Consider the following 12,727-nt stretch of genomic DNA (forward strand, 5'->3'; position numbering starts at 1 on the left):
TATTTATGTGCCATTGTGCTAAGTAGCTAAATCTAGCTGCACATTATTACTATATTCAACATTGCATATGTTTTTACTATCTGTGATAGTGTTGCATCATGCAGTGCTTTTACTGTTAGAGTGAATAGACTGTTTGTCACACGGTGTTAGAGTTTTCTTTCCAAAGAGCAAGGCAAATCTGATATGTCTCCTTTAAATGAAGCATAAGTGAAAACTTTCATAACCTATTCATCATACAGCATGCATATTTGAAATGACCCCCTGCTGGCATAATCGGATTTGACAGGAAGTCATGAAAGAAAATGACATGGACCAAAAAAAGAAAGACGCCACCTCAGCTTTAATGACCACAGAACATCTTTCTCACACACTGTTTTATTCAACACTTATTTTGTAATCATGATTATTTGATCAGTGTAATTGCTCTGATGCACAGCTCGAGTTAAAGTCTCACTCAGAACGTTCTGCAGGCTCATCCGACGGCGGGAGGCACTTCCTGCATCAATTAAGCAATGTAAACGTTTACGCTAGATATTCAGGGGGGCTGCGGGAAAGAGAAGCTTACTTAAAACAGTGAGCTTAAACATATGGCAGCCTTAACATCATAAAGACGAGGGAAAAAAAAGTTCAATCATACTCCCACTAGAATGGGGGGTTTATGAGCAATGATGCATTGAAAAACAACAACAACAACAACAACACATTGTTGGAGGTATAAAAAAAGCTTTTAACAACAGAGCGTTTGAATTCACAGGACGTGTACATATGCAAACGCACTTATTAACCATGAAGTTTTGAAATGATCAGCTCACATTGAATACGTGTTAAGAAAATAAAGAGGGAAAATTGGGATTTACATTCTGGTCTCTGGCATGTAAACACTACGCTGTCCACGTTAGCAAAAGCTCCTGAAGAACTCTCCACACATGCAGTTTGGCCACACATTCGCATAGCATTGAAAACAAAACACAAAGCATGAAATAATAAAGACGAGAGACCACGGAGAGAGATGAATAAAAACCATTTTAGTGAACACAAGTGATATCTATCTTACAGTCTTTAGAAAAGCACAGAATGATAATTTTCAACGATGACCTCAGGAGGATAATTCATCCCCTCGTTTAGATTTCTTTATCAGCAGAGAAACACTGCGGTTGGCATTGAATAGACACCCTTGTGCTTTGGGCCACAGTAGAAGAACTACAAAACGGCCCAAGTTTGGCTCCTTATAAAAAAAAACAAAAAAAAACGAATACAAGCCTCAAGGTTTCCCCGTATCCGACTGCCAGGAACTGGATCCCAGGCTGCGCGGAACAGATTAGATCGGCTTATCGTGATAGTCAATGGTGATTGTGTGTATGGACTCCTGATTGTCATGTTATAAAACAACATCCAAAAAACAAGCCTTCCACAAAGAATACGAGATCTAAAAAACACGTTACATTTCAAAATATACAGAAAAATGAGCTTGAGATGTCGGTATCGTCTTTCCAAGCTAGCGACGCTTGAATTTGTCCACGAATGATGCATGAAGCACAGGTGACTCACCTTTAGTGTTCGTTCAAAAACACATACGATGCTCACGTTAAACGTGCGTCTGCATTCGTTTCTGCAGCGGTCGGGTCAGGTCCGAGTTTTGGGACGACGACTGTGAGTAGTGGGATGAAGACGACACAGAGGCTTTGCTAGCTTTGTCGAACTGCACGTATCCATCCTGCTTGCTGTAGCTGCTGACACTGCTGTCGCACTGCGTGTCCTGGAACGAGCTGGAGTCGCTCAGAGATCCCCTCTGGAACTCGCGTTCGCACAGTTCGATGGAGCTGCTGCCCATGCCCAGCACGAAACGCTGGCTGTAGTCGTATAGGCGGTTGGGACCGGCACCCAGCGTGTTGTAAATGTTGGTGTAAGACATGCCGGTGGGGACGCGGTGCTTCCCGAGGGTCGCCGTGGCAGGGTTTCGGACCTCTGTGTTCTGGTTGGCTGTCAGAGAAATGGTCGGGGTCGTCTGTTCTTTGAAGGTGTTCACACTGTAGTATCCATTGGTTGGATCCTATTAGATATAAATAAATACATTTCATCAATCATTTAACTCTTTCCCTGCCATTGACGGAAATTTTCGTCATTTATGAGACAACGCTTCCCGCCATTGACAGAATTTTCATGTTTTCTGTGTTTTCACTGTTATACGCTAGGGGGCGCTATGACCCATCTTCTGAAAGAGTACTGAATCTCCGGATCAACATTAAACAGCATATAAATCAAAACTTCCTAACGTTACTGAATGAAATGTCGACCCAGGACGAGCTATGGGACTGTGAAGCTTTGGGGGTGTTGATGGACTCGATCTACTCCATCTATCATCGTTCTGAATCCCATCTGAATGTAGTCTTCGACAAAAAATAATTTTTCTCAGCTTTTTGATTAGAATGTTGCTTTTTAAAATGAAATTTACCCACATTCAAGTGTTGATAAAAAAAGAATGTGTGAAGCTAGAAGACTTTTTCTTTTTTTTTAAAGCAGAGGCTCTGTTCTTTCTTTTAAAGGAGAACTCCGGTCAATTTTAACATTGAGCTCATTTTTTTGTAAATTTGGAGTGCTGTCAATACAGAGAACAACGACAAAAATCGGTGTTGCCTACACCATGTTATCCTCTTTTTAAAATTTGCACCCTGTTGACTTCAATGGGGCAAGTTTTAAACCTGCTTTTAGCCTCTTAACATCCTTGATGTGTCATTACAAGTGCACAGGTCATGTGAGTGATCACGCGCGTGATCATAGGTAACTAAACCTATGCGTGTGAACTCGACAATCGATTACTATGGGCTTCGACCGAAAACAGGAAGAAAATACAGGTATGTGCACTGGCTGAATTAACATCATTTTTATACATATCTTTCACATCTACTGCAGTCAGATTCACTCGTGATCACTCTGAAGGAATCACTCACATGACCTGTGCACTTGTAATGACACATCAAGGATGTTAAGAGGCTAAAAGCAGGTTTAAAACTTGCCCCATTAAAGTCAACAGGGTGCAAATTTTAAAAAGAGGATAACACGGTGTAGGCAACACTGATTTTTGTCGTTGTTCTCTGTACTGACAGCACTCCAAATGTACAAAAAAATGAGCTCAATGTTAAAATTGACCGGAGTTCTCCTTTAATATACTACATATTCATACAACAAAATATTCTGGGGGCCATGACATTTTTGAGAAAATGATCAAAAATGCTGGTGGTGGCTGGCACCTTTTAGAAAAAAAAAAACTCTGGCAAGCAAAGAGTTAATTATTTGCACACTTTCTATACAAATAAGTAATCGGAAAAAGACTGGCAATGACTTAAAATACATGCATGGCGCAGCGCTATGGTAGCGTATATAATGTAAGTTAAACTGTGGCTGATATGTCTTTTCTGTTGAAATAACACACTAAAAAAATGAATGAATTCTCGACTCAAAGAAGTCAATAAATCATTAAACACATCAAATGAATCTTTCTTTTTGTTTGTGGACATTTGGATGTTTGCATGAAGCTTGCCATCTAAATAATCTGTTTATCCAAAAAACTGTTGGCACAATTATTCACTTTAGCAAACAATTATTTATATTACAGGACTTTTATAGTATACACCTTTCAGCCTGAATTAAAAGCTAAATGAGAGAAAAAGAAAAAGGAAACTGTAATTTTCCTCTCATGTATTTGTTAGCTGTAAAAAGCCAAGGTCAAGTTCAGCTCACACTAATTATAGGCAGCGTGACATGGAAATTAGGGAACAGACTGATAACTGTCCCACGCTAAGAAGATTACATGGTTTAGTGGTGTGAAACAGTCATCTCCAGCATAAACAGTCAAATCCTGTTATCAGCTAATTAAATGGGCCTTGACGCTTCATGTCGGTATTAAATATGCGAAATAATCTCCATAAAAATTCACTCACATTTTATTTTTGGCCAATTTCTATATAGATAACATATATCTGCTCTCTCTTTTTAATCCTAGCGGCCTTGTGTGAATGCTGAGGTGAAATAACTCAAGGATTCCTGGAAAAAAAAATAGTATGGTGTTCACTTTTACTGCTGTCAGAGTCAAGGCCACACCTCTCTGATTGGGGGCCAATGGCTTATCATACTAGATGGAATGGAAGATTGACGGTTGATGACGATTTTGCCTTAGAGGGCTTGTTAAGGCAAGTGTGGTTGTTGGTAGAAAATATGATGACCAAGTTGATTTTTTACTTATTTTTTACTTGATTTGCCCCTGCAAAACTCACCACGACTGGTCCAAGTCTACTTTCAAGTCTCTATGATAGGAAAAATCTATATTTAAATAGAGGAAAAATATATTTAAATGCTTTTACATTCTCCCAAGAAACTTTGTTCACTTCGAAAAAGTTTTGCGTTCCCTTAATAAACTTTGTTCATTTCGCAAAAGTTTTGCGTTCCCCTGAGAAACATTGTATTCTCTTTGCAAAGGTTTTGTGCTCCTCAAAAGATAAAGTATCTTGGGGGAATGCAAGACTTTTGCAAAAGAAAGTAAAAGCATTTAAGTATAATTTTTCTCCCATCTCATATGTTTCCATGTTCACTCCACTACCGCAAAGAAGGAACGCAAAACATTTGCAGGACAATGCAAAGGCATCAAAATAATTTTTTTCCTCCCATCTCATATTTTTTCCTCCCCTCGCCCTTTTAGGGACTCCATAGGCTCGGTTCTTGAATCTATAGAATTTTTACACTTGTTTTATTGTCTGGCGGCTGAAAATCGTAAGTCTGATTGCTTCCAAATGTAACACAATTCACCATCATATTCTTCAAACGAGTAACATGATTGCGTTAAATACTGATGGTAAGGAACAGACTGTTTATGCTGATAAAAAAGCCTAAAATCCTAAAATCCCTGTGGTAATTTTTTTATGCTGTAGGTTAGATTTACAAACCCTGTTGCAAGACAGTTCATTTAAAATACTTATAATAATAAATCATTTCATACTTATCTAAAGGAAAGAATAGGATGTTTTATCTTTGATAAATGTTTTTCTCTCTGCAAATGCCACTCAATAGAAAGTCACAAGTCAAAGTTTCCATCTCTTGTTAGTTACGCTTGCCTAAGCACATTTGACTAATGATGGATGCAGTGCCTTAAATGTGCATATTCCAAAGATCTTAACAAGTCCTTGAAATATTGAGCTTTTGAAATGATCTGAAGGGCTGAAAAGTTCCAGGAAAAAGTACCAGACTGAAGTCTAGCCAAGCGGCTTTCATAATCGAATTAGCATGCACATTCAACCAAACGTCTCGGTATACTCTCAATTACCAGAGAACATAATGAAAACTTGCGGACTGGAGATCTGACATGCAGTCAGTCAGTATGACAACACGTCCATTTAGGAACATTTCTTTAACAGACTCAGTAAAGAAAAAGAACATGGCCAGGAATTCTGAAACAAGTCAGAGAGCGTGAGTTCCCCCAAGTCTGCTTTATTAGATTCTGTGAGATTACGCGGCTGTTGTATTAAATCTGTTTTTTATGAGTGTGATGGAGAAATGACTCTCAGGGGTTATTTAATGGTGACAGATGTGAGTCCTGCAGAGTTCTTCCCCCCATATCTCCATCCCTCTGTTCATCACCTTAATGTGTTGTAGCTCCCTCTCCTCCTCCTGCAGGACCTCCAACTGTTTTAACACCGATTCTTGCTGAAACTCGGATCTCTCCATCTAAAAGCAGAGAGAAAGTGAGATGATGCAGTAGATGTGTGCTGAAGCACCAGTGACTGGTATTGATTTCAGCCTGTTAGCATGTACAGGAGAATTTCAGCATCTAGCAAGAACAGAAATTCCATCAAAGCTGTGGTCTGATCTGAACCCGGTCAAAGTTCAGGGATGCTGCAGTGCTGTGATTTGAGTTCTGCAAGGGAAGGAAGATGACAAAAAAAAAAAAAAAAAAAAAAAAATTTACTCTGACAGAGACTTAAAGCGAGGACTTGACAAGAAACTGGCGATGGTGACAGTGACGTGGTTGTGTTGAGAAACTTATTGCTTTATGCAAATTAGCAGTAATTATTTCAATTGCTTTTAATTTTTAATGCTTTGAATTAATTCAAACAATTCAGTGACTACCAATGGTAGTGAAGACGTGATCATTCCAGGCACATAATAAAATACGATGTGTGGGAAAACAGTGTCAAAATTGGCACTGGTTTACTTTATACACTGATAATCGTTCATCTGGTTCATGATGTAGCACTGCTAATATTTATATACAAACACGTTCCTCTTCAGAATGTATAGTAAGAAAAAAGATTCCTTGTAAAAATAGAATTAAATTAGAATTTTACTGGCAATACATATCATTTGTGAGAAGACCAATAATGTGATGGCACCTAGTGACAAACTACAAGCAATATTAGAACATTACAACAACAAAAAACGAGGCTAAAGACAGCAAGATACACTATCATATCTGGCATCTTTAGGATAAAGTTTGACTTTTCAGACTCAAAACATACGTACGTGTACGTAAACGTTTCTAGCTCGGCTTTGAAGCTCTACAGGAGGCAATTTACACCTGCACTGGGAGCTGATAACATCAGAATAACTGAGAAGAATGCTAATGCTAACCAGATGTAAAGTAAGTAAGAGAGAAGTGGAGAGGGGGGATTAGGAGTGCAAACTCACCATCATTTGCTTCATGTTGCTGTGTTCTTCCGGTTCTCTGGCTGCATTATGGTCCTTATGGACAATCTCCACTCGAATGTCATTTTTAGCGGATACGACCCCTTTGAGATCTGGCAGAAATCATTCTGATTAGCCATAGTGACGCAAACCACACAATATCCTACAGCTTCTGCTGAGCTTCGACATGATTCTGAGACTCGTGAATGTGCAGCACTCGCTCGTGAACAACATGCATGTATATTTTCCCAGAACGTGGCGGCTAATATGAAAGAGGTGAGAGAAGGGCTTACTTTCGCCTTTTAACGTGCCGGAGAGCTCTCGCTGCCGAGAGGAGAGTGACACTGGGAGTGATGACATCACCAGGTGCATGTCCTCTGTGGAGCACGGTCACAACATGCAAAGAAAGAAATATCACTTGGTAAAAAATGAGGTCTTTACAGTCCTGGCCAGATAAAGTCAGGCTGCTGCTGGTAAGGAGCTGGAGCTCACCGCTAATGGAGGCAATTTGCGAACAGAAAGATAAGACAATAAAGACCTCAGATAGACTAAGACGTGAGTAAGCTGCGGGTGTGCTCTTATCATTGTGTGGTACAGTGATGAGGAAAATGTGGCTTGCCGAGCTACAAGCTACTGGAACCTTAAAGGAGCTCAACTACTGTCAAGCCTCCCTTTTGAACAGATGTAGCGGCATTACAGTTTAAAGTAGCTAACTACACCAAACTAATGCAATATATATATACAGGTGCTGGTCATATAATTAGAATATCATCAAAAAGTTCCTTCATTTTCCAGCAGGATTTGCACCTGCTCACACTGCCAAAATAACCCAAACCTGGTTCAATGACCATGGGATTACTGTGTAATTACTGTGTGATTTCATGTAATATTCTAATTTTCTGAGATTTTGATTTTGTGGTTTTCACAAGCTGTAAGTCATAATCATCAAAATTATAACAAATAAAGGCTTGAAATATCTCACTTTGCATGTAATGAGTTTATATAATATACAAGTTTCACTTTTTTAATGGAAATTACTGAAATAAATAAACTTTCTGATGATATTCTAATTATATGACCAGCACCTGTATATATATATATAGTTAATAGTGAGAATAACTAGTTAATAGTGAGAATTGGACCCTAAACTAAAGTGTTACTATATATATATATACAGCTAAATCTTTGTATTATTTATTTTAATTATTCATGTATTTTTTAATTATATTCATTTCAGACTTTCCAGGAAAGTTTGCTCAGCTTTGTACAATATCATTTAAAAAAGAGCGATGTAGTGTTTTGTCATGCTACACTGCTAATTGTTGGAAAACAACACTAATTTTGACAACATCTCAGCTGCCGTCATGCTACAGGAAAATGAAGTTAAGCAGTGCTCCTATTAATTAGTGCGTGTGTGGATGAAGTTGTGCTACAACGTGCAAGTTGAGTCTAAAAACGCTGGGTGTCTCAGTGGACGTGCAGGGCGAGTCGCCTCTGCCTCTGTGTTTTCTGTCTCTGTAGAAACAACGAGCTCACTTACTCCTCTGCACTCGAGCGCAGCAGAAAGCCCCCAGGGTCCCAATGAGGACGATGAGAGCCAGGAAAGCTCCCACTGCAACCCCAATGATGACAGCCAAGCGCAGAGACCCTAAGGAGAACACAGAACCGCTGGGATCATCAGACAACCAGTGACAGAACGTAGAACCCATGCAACGTGAACAGTCCGGATCAGGAGCCTGTTTGTCACTTGAGGAGACATAATGAAGTCGTGTTCCAAGAGTCTTCGATTAAATCCTACGGGGATGAGCTGACCTCTTTGAATAACTCAGCTCTGCACCTTGGGAATCAGCTTTACTAAAGGAAAATGGGCCAGCATTTGAATAAAAAATACCATCTAATTTCATTAAAATATTTCAAAGAAATCATAAAGGCAAGTAAAAAGGATTAAGGGCTTTTTAAATTGGATCACAAATGGAAGTTCTGAATATGTCAGAATTCCATTAAGGAAATCCACAGATTTAAGTAGGTGACATTTACCTGAATAAACAGACTATGATCCAGTCTTTGCCCTAATGCCCTGAAAAATCAAGTCAGGGTACTTAATCATTGCGAGACGCGAGTAAAACAGACTCGCACACACTTGAGGCACACGCATGCACGCACGCACGTAACTTGATTATTACCTTGCTCTTTGAGGCGAATGATCTCGGTGTCAGAGCCGAAACTGTTCCAGGCGGTGCAGTTGTAGATGGTTTGGAAGTCAGCAGGGACGATGTTACTCATGGTGAGGGTGGAGATGACACCTTCCTCTGTGCTCACGGTCTCCACGGTATAACGGCCCGATGTTCCTGATTCCAGCACTGTTTCTTTCCACGACCATGCCTGCATAAAAGAACAAATTCTGTAAATAATTCTGATAAATAAATAAATATTGTTTATATCATTTTATGGGGTGTGTGGGGACTTACTATTCCAAAATTCTTACAACTTTCAGGAACACAAGTAAAGTATTTCAGTGCAGTTCTGCTATTACGGAATACTCTGTTTTCTAAAGTCGAGCCCACAAGCACAGCAGGTCAGTTGGATTAATGCACTTTTTAGTTCAAATAGGCCTAGACTGAAAAAATGCTTTTGCGGTTCAGTCCATTCTGCTTCTTCCCAGCATGCATCGAGTCATGAATAATTAATACGGTTGCATTGTCTAATGGTTTGCCAATTTGATTTACACTCGTTGTTCTGTGATGTCAGGAGGAGTTTGTTCCTCGATTTAAAGTGATTGATTGTTTCATGCAAGTGTTAAAGATCTGCGTGTGGTGGTATTTCACAAAGGTTTTTTTTTGTTGTTGATGTTGCCTCGTGAGAGGTCACGTGATGTTGTCAATAGTTTTGGACAACAAGTACTTTAGTCTCCTTCGCATTCATCTAGAAAACATGAGTTTAAGCAGATAATAAAACTAACCATTTCATGTTGCAAAAAACTCAAAAAATTATATCATTTAATATTACAGCAGAAGTCATACTTGACATTTTAAATTCAGTCAAGACATTTACTTTAAGAAAAGGAATTCAACTTTAAAAAACTTGTTCCCTCATTATTTAAGGTCTATAAACAACCCTTTTTTTTTTTTCCTTTTTTTTTTTTGTGCACGCATACACCCAGCAGATACGCTGTATGAGTTCTGTTAAAGGGACTCAAACCACTGAAGTAAACCCAGACACTCAAGTGATAAATCCTGTTCAATAGATCTTCAATGCTTTAAAATACCTGAAATCTAAAGTCTAAAAGCATCAACCTGTTTCATGGAGTCATATTTTGCTCCTCTTAACTGTTTATCATCAAAATAGATGGTTGTCTCGAGTAGCACTCAAAATCTTAGGAGTTGATAAGATTTGTGAAAGGCTTTTGAAAGAAGTCTTTGATGCTGATCAAAAATGCAGTAAAAGATAAATATTGTGAAATATGATTAAAATTTAAGATAACTGTTTTAGTTGAATATATTTTAAAATGTTATTTATTTCAGTGATGGCAAAGCTGAATTTTCAGCATCATTACTCCAGTCTTCAAAGTCACATGATCCTTCAGAAATCATTCTAATATGCTGATTTGGTAGCATTTCTTGTTCTTGAAAACAGCTGTGCTGATTAATATTTTTGTAGAAACCTTTTTTTTTTTTTCTCTACAGTAACTTTTATCACTTTAATGCGCCTTTGATGAACAAAAGTATTAATTTATTAAAAAATATCTTCCTGACGCCAAACTTTTAAAAGGTAATGTATATAAGCACTATTGTTATAAACATTTGAACATCATATTTTAATTATATATAAAAAATTATGTGAGTAACATTAAATATTGATTTGAATAATGACAACATTAAATAATGTTTGAATATTACTGACATGATTCAGAAATATTTGACCACTAAATACATAGAATGATTGATAGATGGAAAGGATAGATGATAGATGGAAAACATTATTATTATAAAATATTTATTATCACATCATATTTTCTAATTATTATAATAATGTTGTATTTTAATAATACAACAAGTAAGTGGACAATGAAGTATTGATTTAATGATTCAGAAATATTTTTGACCAAATACATAGATTGATTGATAGATGGCTAGATACTGTAGGACTCACAATGCGGTCCGGAGGAGGAGTGCTGCGGATGAAGCACTTGATCTGGCCCTTCTCCCCGTACAGCGCCTGCTGCGTCTGTGTGCTGGAGATGGTGGGAGGTCCTGAAACAAACAACAGACTGTCAAGCTTCCTGTCTGACAGATGAACCGCCTGCACACCACGTCAGCACACATCCACCCTGAGAACAGAGACATACGCTGCTGTTTTTATTATCTCCAATTTGCTATTGATCATCTTCTATCTTAAGATGAGGAGTAAAAGTAAACTTCTGCATGCAGTATTTCACTGCTTCTAACTCACTGACCGCTCGCAAACAGTTTAAAACCAGCCTCTAAATGCCCAGTGAGTATTTAAATGAAGTCACTGTTATTCTTTTCAGAACAAACATGCTTCCATTCTATTTAAATTAGGCTCATTATAGATTGTGCTTTATTCACAAAACTCAGTGCTATTTGACTGGCACAGTTATCAATGCACTATTACGGTATGTTTCCTTTAAAAGAGATGTTCATGTACATTTTCCATTGATCACTGCATTCATTAAACAATAATCAAATGATGGAAAACAGGCACACATATAACCAGGAACACATCCAGACAAGATCCGATTCAGGTGTCTGAATTGTACTCAGCACAGATTTTGTGGCTACATTCACAACATTACCTGATTTGCATATTTTTTCAGGCACTTAAACAAAAGGAGAGTAAGACAAACACAGCAGCTGCAAATCTTCCTTAGTGAATTGTTAAACACTTGACACTTTACCCTTGAACAGCTTAAAGTATAGCAATGTAATGGAAGTAGAGACAGATAATTTCTTTCGCATTGTGACGATTGTGATTTCATCCGAATGAAACAGATTACGGGTGGGTGATATGACCAAAATCTTATATGATGATACGAATCATTTTATTTCACGATAATGATATATATTATGGTATAGTTATGTTTGCTTCAAATAAAGTTTTTATGATATTTAAATTGAATTGAAATTTCATAAATCTCATCTACAATTTCAAAATCACATAAAAAAAAAAAACTAAACTAAAAACTAAAAAAATCAAGCTCACTAAAGACAAGTAAACAGTCAGTGCTAATATAGGAACAAAGAAAATGATTACGAGAAATGGGACAAAAAAAAAAAAAAAAAAAATAGAACAAAGACACCTACCCGAAAATTGTAAGCACTAGAAATGAAAGCCTACAATAGAACAAAGCAGGTTTATTAGGCTGCTGTTACTTTAAGAGCGAATGCACTGATCTACTGATACACATGCACTTTCTTTCTCAACCATTTACGTTCTTATGACATAAACGACTTTGTTTATAAGGATACTCACAAAGACGGGTATTTTGACATGTAAGTGTGTATTTGGCTGTTCAAGCCCAGTGTGGCTCAAAAAAGAACTCTAGGCGGTGAGTTCAGCACTCACGGACTGGATGAGCAGTGGCTTTGTGTGTGCGAGTTTCAGGTGTGTGCGTCTCTCAGATTGCATATACCGAAATGTGTTCTCTTTCGCTGCTAATTGGACTTAAATGGTTTAAAATCACTTGTTTTTAAACAGCAAGGCTTAAAAACGCATTCAAACTATAAGCTTTTGAGACGGCACAGAACGGCAACTTTACGTGAGCGTAACTGCAATAGAGACAATAGTCCAAAATCTCTACCGGTTGACAAATTTCAACAGGTTAATCGTGTCATCGGTATATCGCTCAGACGCCCACCCCTAAAACAGATTATCAAAAAAAAAAAAAAAAAAAAAAATGTAGGGTGATGCTTGATTAAGTGGACTTGATTAGGTTACTAGAATAAAACCTGACGTTTCACATTTTGATAAAAAAAAAAAAAAAAAAAAAAAAGTACAAAATGAAACATGCATGGATTATTCATTCACAAAAGGATCA

General features: G+C 37.8%; 1 protein-coding gene across 1 annotated transcript in view; it reads right to left on the reverse strand.

The window, feature by feature from the left end:
* Window positions 1–318: 318 nt before the first annotated feature.
* The window catches only part of kirrel3a (kirre like nephrin family adhesion molecule 3a), a 131,618-nt gene continuing 119,209 nt past the window's right edge, over window positions 319–12,727 (reverse strand). Inside the window, exons 10-16 of the mRNA XM_079862005.1 lie at window positions 10,822–10,922; window positions 8,856–9,054; window positions 8,213–8,320; window positions 6,966–7,049; window positions 6,676–6,785; window positions 5,629–5,715; window positions 319–2,050 (exon numbers count right to left, since the gene is read on the reverse strand). Coding sequence (XP_079718131.1) covers window positions 1,586–2,050; window positions 5,629–5,715; window positions 6,676–6,785; window positions 6,966–7,049; window positions 8,213–8,320; window positions 8,856–9,054; window positions 10,822–10,922 — 1,154 coding nt within the window. The 3' untranslated portion in view covers window positions 319–1,585. The remainder of the gene's footprint in view (window positions 2,051–5,628; window positions 5,716–6,675; window positions 6,786–6,965; window positions 7,050–8,212; window positions 8,321–8,855; window positions 9,055–10,821; window positions 10,923–12,727) is intronic.

Source organism: Squalius cephalus (genome assembly GCF_949319135.1).
Source record: "Squalius cephalus genome assembly, chromosome: 24".
Taxonomy (NCBI): Eukaryota; Metazoa; Chordata; class Actinopteri; order Cypriniformes; family Leuciscidae; genus Squalius; species Squalius cephalus.